At 36.0% G+C, this 15,334-nt stretch overlaps 1 protein-coding gene across 1 annotated transcript; it reads left to right on the forward strand.

The window, feature by feature from the left end:
- Nucleotides 1-13,244, forward strand: LOC128861880 (myb-like protein X). The gene is made up of 6 exons (XM_054100255.1): nt 1-398; nt 8,726-9,220; nt 11,802-11,871; nt 11,945-12,036; nt 12,196-12,292; nt 12,368-13,244. The coding sequence occupies exons 1-6, from the start codon at nt 354-356 to the stop codon at nt 13,123-13,125; spliced, it is 1,557 nt and encodes a 518-aa protein (XP_053956230.1). The 5' UTR covers nt 1-353; the 3' UTR covers nt 13,126-13,244.
- Nucleotides 13,245-15,334: the final 2,090 nt, after the last annotated feature.

Below are 15,334 nucleotides of genomic sequence, written 5' to 3' on the forward strand. Positions count from 1 at the left end.
TGACTGACGGTAGTGCTAATTTAACTAAGCTTTGCCCTTATTTGAGAAAGAAAAAGCATAAATAAGAGGCAATAATAAGGAAAAGTGGTTGCAAGCTCAATATTAAATTTGGTAATTTAAAGCAGAGCAATAAATAATATACGCTGTAAAAAAAAGCTGCAGGTATTATATTTGGTATTTAATTAAGCAGAAATCAGAACTGGACAAACAAGTAGCAACGCTGAGTCGCAGTTGAGATTGAAGCAACGAAAGCAACGGCAACGAAAAGCGAGAAAAAGTGGAAGTCGAAGAAATTGAGAATTATCAAATATACTAGAAAAAATTAATCAGTTTGCGATTTAAAACTGGCAAAAATGGTGTTGAAAGTGTATATTAGCGGCATGTCCGGTAACAAGGAGGTAAGAATATATAATCAACTTTTTGGTTTAACAGCGGCGATGGTTGTAGCTCGCGCATAAAGATAATGTGGTAGTATGCGGGTGTGGCTGGCTGCACTCGAGGGGAAAAGTATAATTGATGCTTAAATACAATAAATAAAATCTGTATAGCGGCTTTCTTGTTAACACTCAATGAAAATCCATGATAGTGAAGGGAAATCCATATGTTGAAGACACGAACTGCATTAAAACCCAGAGGCTTTTATTTAATGCTGCAGTGGATGGGTCATGAAGTGGTGTTGAGTTTGGTGCTAACGTTGACTATTTGCCAACGACCGTCGAAGTGTTGGTTGTGGTTTGTCATCATTCAAATATATACGGTATTGTGAGCATCGCATTGAGTGGTTGTGGAGAAGCCACCTGTTAAATGCTGATTGATCGTACGGCCAAAGTCGATATGAAAACATCGATTTATAAGTTTAATTAAATATATTCCATAAAAAGTATTATGTATAGGTAGTGTGTTCTGTTCTTTTTCTGCTAATGTGTTCTTTGCATGTACATAATGTATGGGTGGAAGTATGTGCCTTATATGTATGCTCATTCGTTATTTGACAAACACCATCAACCGCTATGAATCACTTTATCGTGCCTTCACCTCGAAATTGTTGAACGTGTGGGTCAGTTTGTATTGGTCACAGGTTTCAAAATATTTTTGTATGTACTTAAGAATTGCCCATCGTTTCCGACTTAACAAAAATGTTTGGTAAAACAAAAATTAAGCGGTGTTTTTTTAACAATAAAATATTCTACATGCATTTGGTATAAATCCAGGTCGTTCAGTAAAATGAACATCCGACTGTCGTGGTGAAAACAAATTTAGACTGCAAGCATCTAGCTTATTACTATCTGCTTTCGACTATTATATGTGCATAGTATATACAGGCTGCGTACGGTATTTTAGGACAACCTGAGAGTAAAAGTAATTAGCGTTTATTTTGAACAAAATTTAAGGAAACATACAATTTTTTTCATACGGAAAATGCAAGTTTTTTAAATTAATAAAAACATATTCATTTGTGTGTAGTTTTTATTTCATAATTAAGAGATAAATATTACAAATATAAAAAAACATTGAAGGATTTTTTAAAACTTCAAATAGTAACAATTAGGGGTGGGATTGTTTTCGAATAATACTCACTATTCGAATACCTTACTATTCGAATACCTCACTATTCGAATACCTCACTATTCGAATACCTTACTATTCGAATACCTCACTATTCGAATAGTTTACTCTTCGAATACCTTACTATTCGAATACCTCACTATATATTCATTAACATCAGGGAGAAAATGCTTTTAAAAATATAAAAATTACATTGGCCCTTCTCATGGTGCATGCACTTGTACATAAACCGAAAAATATTCGAATAGTGAAGTATTTGAATAGTAAGGTATTCGAATAGTAAGGTATTCGAATAGTAAGGTATTCGAACAGTGAGGTATTCGAATAGCATTATTCGAATAAACGAATAAATATTATTCGAATTACGAATACCTCTCGAATAAAAGATTTTATTATTCGAATAATTTTTATTCGAATAGTCCCACCCCTAGTAACAATAGGAGCAAAAAGGGATATTCATTCAAATTATCGAAGTTTGATCAATAACCACTGTGAACACCATGATTATCAATGATTTTTTGTATTTGCTTACTTGGCATGCGGCCGCCGTAGTCGAATGGGTTGGTGCGTGATTACCATTCGGAATTCCCAGAGAGATCGTTGGTTCGAATCTCGATGAAACACCAAAATTAAGAAAAACATTTTTCTAATAGCGGTCGACCCTCGGCAGGCAACGGCAAACCTCCAAGTGTATTTCCCCCAATGAAAAAGCTCCTCACAAAACGGCTTGAAACTGTAAGTCCCTCCATTTGTGGAACAACATCAAGAAGCACACCACAAATAGGAGGAGAAACTCGTCCAAACACCCAAAAAGGATGTACGCGCCAATTATATATATATATACATATATACTTGGCATAGAATTGATAATCCTACAGCCGGTTTCTGTGGGAGTGGAATACCATAGTTCTTTAATTGTTGACTTGTTATTATGTTTATATACATAACAATGATGTGTTTACATATATATATATATACAGTATTGGCCAAAACTAAAGCACCCCTCTCATGGCATTTCAAATAATGCTAAATCTCTCAATCAAACATCTTGAAATATGGCATATACATATGTCATGTGTTTCCTTGTTACTTAAGTATTTATAAAATATAATACCAAATATACAGCGTTTTGGTTATACTGAAAAAAATTGAAATGTTCATATTATTTAAAAACTGAATTGTCAAAACTAAAGCACCCCACATTTTTTTTCTTAACTACGGCTTTGTTTTGTTGTTTTTAAGTTAATTTCTCTTCCTAACGGTATTTAAAGCTGAGTCAAAGTTCGTTAGAATAATTTGTGCAAAACACGTGCGGATTTAGTAGGACAAAACATTTCATACGGGAAATCAGCAAATATGGCTAGAAATGCGTATTCAAATGAATTTAAAAATAAAATAATAAGTGATTGGCAAAGTGGTTTATCGCGACACAAATTTAGTGAGAAATATTCAATAAATAGAAGTATAATATCGCGACTTATAAAAAAATTTGAACAAACGGGTTCTATGTCTGCAATCCATAGTGGAGGAAGGCCACGAAAAACTACACGACAAGGCGACTCCACGAATAAAAGAAAAATTCAGAGTGATTCCACAGTCTCTTCTGACCAAATAAAAATTGATTTAAGTTTGCCGGTAAGTTCTAGAACGATCAGACGACGAGCAGTGGAGGCCGGACTTTTCAGTCGACGACCTGCTAGGAAGCCATTTATTTCCGCCATATATTTTTTCGCGAGACTCGAGTTTGCGAAATTGCATATTAATTGGACAGTTCAAAATTGGAAAACTGTGCAAATATAATTTGAAACATTCAGATGGAATAAGGCGAGTAAGAAGGCCAAAGCAACAGCGACTAAATCCGATGTATTGTATCGGAACTACCAAGTATGGTGGGCGGAACATTTTGGTCTGGGGTTGTTTCTCTGGCCAGGGTATCGGGCCTATTCATCGAATAGAGGGAATTATGGACCGTTTCATGTACACAAACATCCTTGAAGATGTAATGCTACCATACGCTGAGGAGGAAATGCCACTGAGATGGAGGTTCCAGCAGGATAATGATCCGAAGCATACCTCTAGGCACTGCAAAACGTGGTTACAGCAAAATGCTATAGAGATCTTAGACTGGCCAGCTCAATCTCCCGATCTCAATCCCATTGAGAATTTGTGGGAGATTGTAAATTCGAAAATGAATAGGGAAAATTGCAGCACAAAGGAAGCCCTGTTTGAAGCGGTTGAAGAAGCCTGGTACAACATTTCTCCGGAAATTATTAGTAGCCTAATATCGTCTATGCCAAAAAGATGTTCTGAAGTTATCAAAAATAATGGGTTTAGTACAAAATACTGAAGAATAAAAACAATTATTTTCGCTTTTAATGGGGGGTGCTTTAGTTTTGTCCAGACAAGTTTTGAATAATATTAATATTTTTTAATTTATATAATATTTATATAATGGGTTTTTTCTATATATAAATATAAAAATATAAATAATGATATATATGTATATACCGAATTTATAATTAGTGACGACGAGTTATTAATAATACCTGTTGTTTTAATGTTTTTATTATGAATTTATTATTATATATGAAGGAAAAAATTTATGGTAATATTTACCACATATCTTATAAGTTATGTTGTATACTAATATAATATATGCATACATACATATACTTTGGTGCAATTTTCATAGCCTAATATACATATGTTGAGAATAGGACAATGATAGGAAAAGTAGGAAATGAAAGAGGGTAGTGTAATGTGTCTTGAAAAAAATAAAATCGACGATGGTGTCTCTTAGTGTTGTTGACCTATTAACGTCTGATGTACAATCGTGCAAAAAATGCAACCATGCCATCGGTATTTTCTTATGACGTTGTCACGTAACGCGTGTTTTTATTTATTTTTATCCTTATATTCGAATTATTTTCATTAAAATTAAATGCAAATGCATTTGTCCATACAATCCCTTTCCAATTTTAAACGCGAATAAGAAGAGGATTGGAATGACAACAGTTTGGTGTTGCCGGATGCTTGCAAATGAAAACAAAAATATGAACAAAAATGAAGTATTTGAGTTTAATGTTAATGATGGGGATGGGGGTTATTGTGCCTCCTTACTACACACACGCATATGAAGTCTTAATTTTGGGTTCAATGGTTTTAACACGGAAAGGAGTTCTACGCAAAAATACTGTGGATTGCGTAGCCGGAGTTGGACTGATGAGGGTTATTTTTTTGAAGAGCGGCCGAAGGTCGCCTACGCGAAAAGGAGTTTCACGCAAAAATACTGTGGATTGCGTAGCCGGAGTTGGACTGATGAGGGTTATTTTTTTGAAGCGCACCCGAAGGCCGCCCTTGCGAAAAAAAGTTCTATGACTGATGACCCGTTTGTAAAACTGATCGAAGCAATTTTTAATTACTTTATTATTTTTTGTGGTACGCTTAATATCATTGGTTTTAAGTTTCGATGAGTTGTATGTTTTTATTTTCAAAAATATTTCTTAATTTTAAATTACAGCAAAAAATACTGCAGTTTTACAATCAACCCTCCACTGAACATCTCTGCATACGAACTTCGTTTTTATTTCAGGGCTATGGCAACACCAACTTTTTGCTAAATTACAGAACTTTAACATTAAATTACTTAAAAACTATAAGCCTCCGGAGGGTGCGGTTTTCAGTTTTAAGATGGGGATACACCCCTATCGCGTTCAATTCGGCTGTCACAGTTTTTTGGATCGCCTCGATAAACAGGCACATTTAAGAAAATTAGAGATTTCTAAATCGGTGTGATTTGCACATAGCGACGATAACTACATGTCCCTTCATTTTCTTGAGTTAAGTTGTAGTCCTCCATGTCTTATCTGAAAAAGAGCAAAAAGAAAAATAATGGTTTAGGGAAGTTAAAGCCACATAGATGCATGTCTTCAACTACCGTATGCGCCCTGCATACTATGCCGGTATTGGCCATGGGTGCAAATGTATTTACAATGTCGGGGATTCTGCTGTTTCCGTGGCGCCGCAATCTTATGGCGGATTCTTATAGAACTCGACAAAAGAAAACGAAATGAATGAGTAAAATTTTTTGATATCTCGCTTAGTTTTCGAGATATTGAATAAAAAAAGGATGGAATTTAGAATAATGTATATTGGGCAATTTTTGGTAAACTATTATATCTTTAAGGAGATGTTAGTGAGGTGTTAAGGAACACTCTTTATAACTCCAAACTATTCGGGAAATAATAATTTCATAATTATTTGCCTTCTAAATGCCCTTTGGAACTTCACTATTGTATAATTTGCCACATTACACTATATATTTTTTAACACTTCACTAAAATTCATACTTACATACGGGGAATGCTGCTGGAGTGACAGTCCTTGGCCGGATATAAATCCGGGTCGTTTCGGTAACGTAGAAGCGACTGTCGTGGAAACGACAACAGTATGGTCTTGCCGGATGTCTGCAAATGAAACAAAAATATGAACAAAAATTAAGTATTTAAGTTTAGTGTTAATGTTGGGGAATTAAAACATCATATGCGTGTATGTAGTAAGGAGGCACAATAACCTCCGTGCCTCTTTACTACATACACGCATATGATGTTTTAATTTTGGGTTCAATGGTTTTAACACGGAAAGGAGTTCTACGCAAAAATACTGTGGATTGCGTAGCCGGAGTCGGACTGATGAGGGTTATTTTTTTGAAGAGCGGCCGAAGGCCACCCACGCGGAAAGGAGTTCTACGCAAAAATACGGTGGATTGCGTAGCCGGAGTCTGCCTGATGAGGGCTATTTTTTTGAAGCGCGGCCGATGATAAAACACATCGATCGATGATAAAACACATCTCGAAAACTAAACGAGATATCGAAAAATTTTACTCCTATATTTTGTCTTATCTCGACGAATTCTATCGAAACTGAAGCAAAAATTATTATTATTATTATTTTTTATTTAATATCTCGAAAACTAAGCGAGTTATCAAAAAATTTTACTCCTTCATTTCGTTTTCTTTTGTCGAGTTCTATAAGAATCCGGCATTAAATTGCGGCGCCACGGGAACAGCAGTATTGCCACAATGTCGGACAAAAAATGTTAAACTAAACTATTAAATAAACTTATTACCATATAACTTTAAAAAATTAGCCGCTAACTTAATAATTATTTTTCATAATGCAATACGATTTGAATTATCAAAAAAATGTTTAAAAATTTGAAACAAGCAAAGAGAAAAGCCAAAAATTACATTGCGATAAAATATAATATTTTAAACCCACAGTTTTGCAAAGACATTTGTTACTAATATATTCACAACTATCGCACTGTCTTCATCACTGCCTATGATTTTTCGAAGACAGTTTTGGCAAATTATTTGGGGTTTCGTTATAATTCGCAAAAAAAAAGCGTAAGAAATCCATTATAAGATTTTAGATTTGGCAAGTGTTATTAAAATATTATAATATATGCTTCACTTAAATGTAAACCCAAACAAAGTCAAAGTCAAAGCTACTAGTAATTTATGCGAAACGATACCAACGCTGGTCGCGTAAAAGTGAATTGTCTTTGACAACTAATATGTACGTATTTTAATTGTCTTCTCTTGTGTAAACCCAAGGTAAGCGACGAAAATGCCGTTATTTGTACACGATTGTACTGGGAATTTTAAGCATCTTTAGTGAAATATTGTTTGATTAAGCTCAAGAAAATGTATAAGTTCTGACGCATTTAAGTTTTTTAATATTTCCTTAAAAATCTACTAAAAACTAGTTATGGCTATAAACTTATCTCAGAAACAGATAGGCAAAAAGTTTTCATTAAAGCTGAATAGTAAGTTTGATAATAAGCAAAGTCAAAACAGATGGAGCCGTGAAATATATGTATCGAGGAGAACGTCCCAAAGCTACAAAACGACAAGAAGGTCCACGGATAATTATAGGTATAGGTAATGAAGAAAGATGAATATTTAAAACCCTAAACTTAAAAGTAAGCAGCTGGACTCTGCAAAGGACATGTGCAGCCGGACTAAGAAGTTATAGGACAGTCGCTAAAAAGTAATTTATTTCAGGAAAAAATCAAATCGTTTTAATTTTCTCTAGAACAATCAATTGGTCAGTGAACCGCTGGACAACTGTGCTCTTTTCATATTTAACCAAATTTAGTTTGAAATATTCAAACGAACTAAGTGCTCAGATCCGCCATATTGTCGAGGTACAGTTAAGTATTGCGGAGGGGGTATAATGATATGGGGATTTGGCATTGAACTCCTGCACTGAAAAAATAGCAAATATCCCTTAAAGTGTAAGGCTTCCCCATGAATAGTGGAATATGCCACCTAGGCCTATGTTCTACTTAGGATAATAACGACCTGAAGCTCACTCGAAATGGCCAGCTTAGTCGCGGGTCCTTAAGGAGGATAGACAGAGGGTGTCAATATGGACAAAAATAAGTTAATTGAAACTGCAGAACAAGCCTGGTCAAGTATTCCTCCAGAAATCATTGACAACCATATAGCTTATGCCTCTATTCTTCTATGGAGATTTGGTTATCTAATTTAAAATAATATATAGCATAACCATTATTTCAAAATTTAATAATTAGGGTATGTTCACCGTACTCAAAAATGAAAGTAATATTGCGGATCTGATACTTTTTGATGCCTGTTGCTGATACGAAGCTGATTAGCTGCCGAAATATTTCATAAATTATTTTGTGCCGAACGTGTTGTTTGAAAATATGGAGTCTTAGGTCAATAACTTAACCTTTTTAATGCACTTGATTAGCTAGTGATGAGGATCATATTGTCAATATTTTATTGACTGGGCGCGTGACGTTTGGCATTGTTGCATAAATTTAATGGCGGAGCGTGATACCATCACATAATCGATTTCGGGTCCAATGTTAAGCTCCTTTGTTGCCAGAGACGATAGACGAGGGGTAAGTAGGGCTAGTTTGCTGGGGCTGCAGCCCTTGGTCTGGAAAAACCCGAGTTATTCCTGTACGTAAAACCGGCTGTCATAGGAATAATATAGTTTTTGTACTTCTACTTGACTTACCTTACTTTGACTGCGTACTTACCTTTGAAGAAGTTTCTAGGTCAAATGCATTTAAATGGGTTGAAAAAGCGTTTAATAAAGTTTTCTTGTTTTTCTTTAATAGGTAAAGAAACGCCAGCAACGTGTTTTGATGATTCTTGACAGCAAGAATATCAAGTATAACGTAGTGGACATCACAGAACCAGGAAAAGAAAGCGAAAAAGAGTTAATGCAGACAAAGTCCACTAGTAATGGGGCGACAGTTAGCGATCCCGAGCCACGGCACGCACTGCCACCGCAAATATTCAACGAAGAAGAATATTGCGGCGATTATGATGCGTTCGATTTGGCCAACGAAATAGATACGTTGGAGCAGTTCTTGAAGTTGGCTCCAGCCGATACAACATCTGTTTCCAGTGCACAGCTAGAGCTGAAGCAGGAAAACGGCGAAGTGAAAGCACCAGCATCAGCTGAAGATGATGAGAATAAAGAAAATAAAGAGACTGCCGAGGAAAAAAAGGACGGTGAAGAAGGCGGTAAAGCGGCTGATGTCAGTGAAGCAGTTGCCGGCGCTGATGAGACCGCTAATGGCGAGGGCGAAAACAAGAATGCTGAGGTTTGAACTGCCAATTTATATGCTAACTGCAAAAACGCTAAATAATGCTAACAACAAGCACATGTTTGTGCTCTGATACATACATATAGCAAACTAGCATTAAGGAAACTTTTTAGTTCATAACCGAAATTTTTACTTTTTTTAATTTTTTAATTTAGTGTTGTCCTAAAAATATTTCAATAATTTCTTCTAATTTAATATTTTCATACTGTGCGAGCAACAGCATTGGAAAAAAATTAAAAAAGCTAAAAGCAGTGCAAACTAACAACCAGCAGGCAAAACAACTTTTTTATTACGTATGTGTATTTATTACAATTTTAAGTTCATATTTTATCTTTCATTTCTCAATTTTTATGTTTTTGGCAAGCATTTGTACTTGGGTTCACAAAAGACATTCGATGTAAAATGTGGTTTATAGAAATTTAAAAAAGAACAGGAACTTTTTGTTTTTTTGAGCAAAGATATGAGTTTAAATTTTAACAGAATTAATTCAGTTGAAACATTCAGAATTGAATTAAGTCGAACATGGATTTGACAGAAAAATTGTATTTTTTTAAACTTGAGACATAAAAAAATAAACAAATTTTAAAGTTAAATCCCAATAATGTCTAGTAATGAATTTTATCTTCGGGTTTTCAAAACTCTTGGCCGAGATAAATGAAATCGTAAAATACACACCAAGGTATAGAGATATTTCCAAGTAAATACTATACATCAACAACGTCTAAAAGTACATTTTCGTTTTTTGTTTTTAATCCCGAAAAATATTTGATTTCCGTTCACACATTCTATAAAAAGAAATATAATAAGGGTTTTCCAATAAGAGGTGTTATTTTGATTTTTTAATATAATTATCGGAGGTTTATTTCATTATTAAGAGGAAGGTATGCCGTTAATAGTGGAAAATAACATGAGGCAAATGACCATCACGACCACGCCTACAGGACAATATCCCTTTCATGAAATTTTCCATAACCAAATTGCAAAGTGGCTGCCCTATGTCGTCGATAGTCTCACGAATTCCATCTTTGAGGTATTGAATCGACCCTGGGCTGTTGGCGTAGACCTTCTCTTTCACATGGTCCAAAAAAAAAGTCACAAGGTGTTAAATCACAAGATCTCGGTGACCAATTGTGATCACCTCTTCGATAAATAACACGGTCCGGAAACTTTTCCCGTAAAACATCAATGGTTTCGTCCCTTGTGTGGCACGTAGCGCCGTCTTGTTGAAAATAAACGTTGCCCAGATCAATACCATCCTATTCCGACCATAAAAAATCGTTAATCAACCCTCGATAGCGATAGATAACATCTGTTATTGGAAAACCCTTTATTAGGGTCTGTTATGGCTATCTGCTATGTATGCACGAAAAAAATTTAATTCTTTTAAAGCAACAAATCTCAAAACAAATCCCAATAGAGTTACCATATAATATTCCATCAAAACTTGTCACAAAAAACAACAAAAGTTAAATTGGTACCACACCCCGATTTAATTGTTGAAATTCCTTACTTTGAAATTGACGGTAGCAACAAAAGTATTCCCACTCTAAAATAATTTAAGTCACATATGTAAAAACATTGAGCATTATGGGATGATTCTTCATTCACATAATTCTTTCCCCACTCGTTCGGTTAAAACAAAATCTCAGTTAAGAGCAAATATAAAAGCCACAATAAGAAAGGAATCAGTGAATATTAATACATATATGAAATGAATGATGTGAAACAAGAGTAAAAATACATTCTTATAATTCTAGAAGAAAAAAATGCGTATTTTATTTTTTTGTGTGCTATAATTTATTTACTTATAAATACATATATATCAATATATTTAGTTGCATAATACAGATTTGGACTGAATTTTTAATAGCATGATTTAACTATTTCATAAAATCAAAGCAACCTTTTTGATTTTTATAAACACGATTTTCCAGTTAAATACATATACGAGGTGTGAAATAAAAATAAGGTGAAGGTTTCAAATTTCGCGGGCTACGTACATTCGACTCTTCGATAGCAGAAAATCGCCGAACGCCCGGTTTAAAAATTTTTAAACGATTTAATAAATTCAATTTCCAAGAAAAATCACGCGTGACATAATTTGCTGGTTTTGTCCATTTAACTCCTTTAACAACCCCAGCCCGGCAATTTGAGAATACAATAACGCTAGTTTCGAAAAAATATCAGTTGGGCGTTTCTAAATGATTTCGAATAACGCATATGTATGTACCTACTTGTTTATGCTGCTATTTGCTATAATTTTTATAGCCGTTTTTTTTTTGTTCTAAAAAGTGTCGAAAGCATGTTTTTGCATTTATACGCCTCAATGTTTTCACATTATTGAAACTATAAATTTATAATAATTGAATAATTATAATCACTTGCTGTCTGGCGCTCAATGTGTATGTGTATCTATGTATATTTCACATGTGAATTTTTATGTGGATTTAGGAATCCATACTTTGTGTATGCTAAGTCGCGAGCACTGCAAGAATACTTAAATTCCGCCGCTTTGGAGCTATAACCTTTTTTTTACAAAAAAAAAAAAAATAATATTTAATTTGTTGTGGTCTAAGTACAGAAAGAACAAAAAGAAGATAAGCAGGATATCGAAACGGCTGCAAACGATTCAGTTGGGGAAAAGGATGAAGGTAAAGCAATATTTGTTTAAGTAATTGGCAGATTTGCTTCATTAACTATTATGCAATATAATATGATATAAAGGAGAGGTGAAGGAAAGCAATGATGAACAGCTTGAACAGAAAGCTTTGGATGGGGAGGCAAAACGGAAAGACAATGAAGAGGACTCAAGCGAGGTTTGTGCTTACAACTTATCTAATACCTTCAATGCTTTGCTAGTTGTTTTAAACGCGTTACTAGTTTCCATCACTAAATATCTACATATTTTCTTTACATTGAAATATTTGTCTCCTTGAACAATAAATGCGGACATAAAATTAATTGATTAAGGTTAGATGGAAGAAACAGTAGCAAAGGCTGTAGATGGAAAAGAGAAAAGTATAAATGCAGAACCGGAAAAGAAGGATGAAGCTGAAGTAGAAGAAATAAAAGGTAAAAAAGCAACGGTATTGAGAATTAAGAATTATTTAAACATGCACACATAATATTTCGATATTGTAATACTAGACAAGTTCAACGGAAAATCTGAAAACAAGTTAATCAAAGAGAGTGAGGACGCAGGGGTTGAAAATAATACAGAAATTAAAAAAGCCGGAGAAAACACGGAAACTGGAGAAACTGTGAATGAAGAGTATAATAAGGCAGAAAATGAAGTGGAAGAATCAAATACTTCAAAAGTAGGTATAGATGATAATGATCAGGAAGATGAAAATAACAAAGTGGAAGATGAGGAAGAAAATGTAAGTAAACATGAGGAAGAGACGAAACTGAATAGTCAGGAATCGGAAAACACGGTAGTTGCTGAACAAGGAGACTCGAGCAGAGATGAAAGTGGCACGCGAGATGAGAAAGAAAAAAACGAAGAAGTCGATGAAGGTAAAGCGGATAAAGAGAAGGAAGATGAAAATGAGGAAGAAAAGAAAGAAAGTGAAGAAGTCGATGAAAGTAAAGCGGATGAAGAGAAGGAAGATGGCGATGAGAAAGAAAACAAAGAAATTGAAGAAGTCGATGAAAGTAAAGCGGATAAAGAGAAGGAAGATGAAAATGAGGAAGAAAAGAAAGAAAGTGAAGAAGTCGAAGATAGTGAAAAGCATAGTCGAGTTGACCTTGAAAAGGATGAGAAATTAGAAAATCTAGAAGATACGCCAATGGCGAAAGAAGAGAAAATAAAGAGTGAAGAATCTGAAAAAGAAATTGAAGCGATTGACTTAACGGAAGCCAAAAAAAGCAATGAAAAGGATGCGGAACCAGTCAGCGAAGACTGAAAGAAAAACGAAACGGGTGAATAAGATGAAAATAAAGAATAGAACGAATAAGCAAAACGTAATCTTAATTTTATTCGTTATATTTGTTCATTAAAAATATTCCTTCCTTGGTTACAGAATTTATAACAGTTTTTTTATTTTCTTAAATTATCTGGGTATACGGTTACACTCGCTGTGGCCTGTAGTAATTAATATAATTAGTCTCTTTATTCCACATCCAACAAATTATGTAGGGATGCATAGGTATTTGACCATTCGTCAGGTTGAGTTATTAACGTTCATTGGCAAAACGCATTGATTGACAGTCGGGTCTCAGCTAGAAGTTTCCGCTGACTCCAGAGTGGAAGAATTATTTCTTTTATGCTTATGTTTTTTGTACTAATTACGATCATCATCACGGCAAATAGTCTATATTGAGTAAGAACGTAATTGTATTCATTTGTAATAAATATTAAACATATTCAATATTTACTTTCACTGTTTTGATTTTAAAATGTACATATAACTCCCTATAATAAGTAATTCAAAAAGGTTGATAGATTATCACGTTTGGGTAGCTGAAGAAAAATTGTAAAGAATGACTGTTACGTCATGACGGATTTGACAGAGAGAGAGAGGCGAATGAAATGAAAACAAAATGTGTCAAGTGAGGGTAGTTATACGATCTTTCCTTTACACCGCGTAGTAGCAAAAAGGAACTATCATTTCATAAAAATTGTGTTATCAAAATGGGCATGTTCGAGCCACTGTTACTTGCTTAATACTCTCCATCTAAAGTGCTGTGATATCTTGTTGTTGTTGTTTTAACAGCATAGTTAGCCCTGTCAGTGTAGGTATATCATCTGTCGTCTTCGTCTAGCTCATCTAGGGGTAGGCCCAGGAAACATGCTGTTTCGACGGGTTGGGTCCAGAGGGAGAGGGGGGTTAGATGAGTCTGATTAAGGGGGCATGTGAAGAGGTGGTTAGTGTCGTGCGGGGTACCTTCACATGCCGGACATGTATTTGGTATGTCGGGGTCAATTCTGGATAAGTAGGAGTTTAACCTGCTACAATATCCAGAACGCAATTGTGCCAATGTTACACGAGTCTCACGGGGAAGCTGGAGCTCTTCATCTGCAATGGGTGGTGGTTGGACTCCGATTACGGCATTCACGGGACGGGAGTTCATGAAGGTGGTAACGGACTCCCGGTGAATGCCGTTTATTGACTGTCTGAATACTGTCCGGTCCAGTAGGTCTCGGTCAGTTTTGTCCTGGAGTTCGTCAGCGTAGTCGAGGAGGTGTCTCCTGACGTGCCTGGGAGGCGGCTCAGGCTCAAGCAGGTGTCTGCAGGGGTGAAACCTGCGGTAACACCCCAGCAGGAACTGCTTGCTGAGCAATTTGTTGTGCCCCGCGACTGGGAGCATTTGTGCCTCGTTGTGCAGGTGTTGTATGGGTGACATCAGGAGGCACCCGGTCGCTGTCCGAATGGCGGTATTCTGACATGTCTGAAGCTTTATCCACTGCGAATCACTAGTACCAGGCGACCAGACAGGCGCAGCATAGTTTAGAACCGGCCGGCCACTTGCCTTAAATGTCGAAAGCAACAGTTCTTTGTCCTTGCCCCAAGTGCTGCCGGCCAGCGATTTGAGGACCTTGTTGCGATTTTGGACTTTAGTGGCAATTGCGGTTGTGTGCGCAGAGAAGGAGAGCAAGCTGTCAAAGGTTACACCCAAAATTTTGGGGTTATTCACAGTCGGAATTGGTGTGTCGTCGACTTTTACCTTAAGGGACAGCTTGACCTCCTTTGTCCAGGTGGTGAAAAGGGTCGCCGTGGACTTAGTGGGGGAAAGTTGGAGATTCCTCGCAGTGAAAAAGCGAGAAAGGTCGGTGAGGTAGTTGTTCACTTTGGAACACAGGCCATCGATGTCATTGCCCGACGCCATTATCGTGCAGTCGTCAGCGTATGAGATCAGGGAAACTCCCGCTGGTGGTTGGGGGAGCTTCGAGATGTAGAAGTTAAAAAGCAAGGGTGAAAGGACACCACCCTGCGGTACGCCTTGCTTAATCTTCCTCTGCTTTGACATTTGATCTCGAAAAATCACTGACGAGTGCCGACCGCTCAGGTAGTTCGCGGACCACCTCTTCAGCCCTGGCGGGAGTGTCGACTGATAAATATCATCTAGTAGCGTGGAATGGCTGACTGTATCGAAAGCCTTCTTTAGGTCCAA

Source organism: Anastrepha ludens, chromosome 4 (genome assembly GCF_028408465.1).
Source record: "Anastrepha ludens isolate Willacy chromosome 4, idAnaLude1.1, whole genome shotgun sequence".
In the NCBI taxonomy this organism is placed as follows: Eukaryota; Metazoa; Arthropoda; class Insecta; order Diptera; family Tephritidae; genus Anastrepha; species Anastrepha ludens.

What these genes read in the sequence shown, in the direction of transcription:
- LOC128861880 (XM_054100255.1), top strand. Translation starts at nt 354, where the DNA reads ATGGTGTTGAAAGTGTATATTAGCGGCATGTCCGGTAACAAGGAG. An exon ending in ATGAAGAGGACTCAAGCGAG is followed by an intron (nt 12,037 to 12,195) that starts GTTTGTGCTTAC and finishes GATTAAGGTTAG; the next exon opens with ATGGAAGAAACAGTAGCAAA. An exon ending in TGAAGTAGAAGAAATAAAAG is followed by an intron (nt 12,293 to 12,367) that starts GTAAAAAAGCAA and finishes TTGTAATACTAG; the next exon opens with ACAAGTTCAACGGAAAATCT.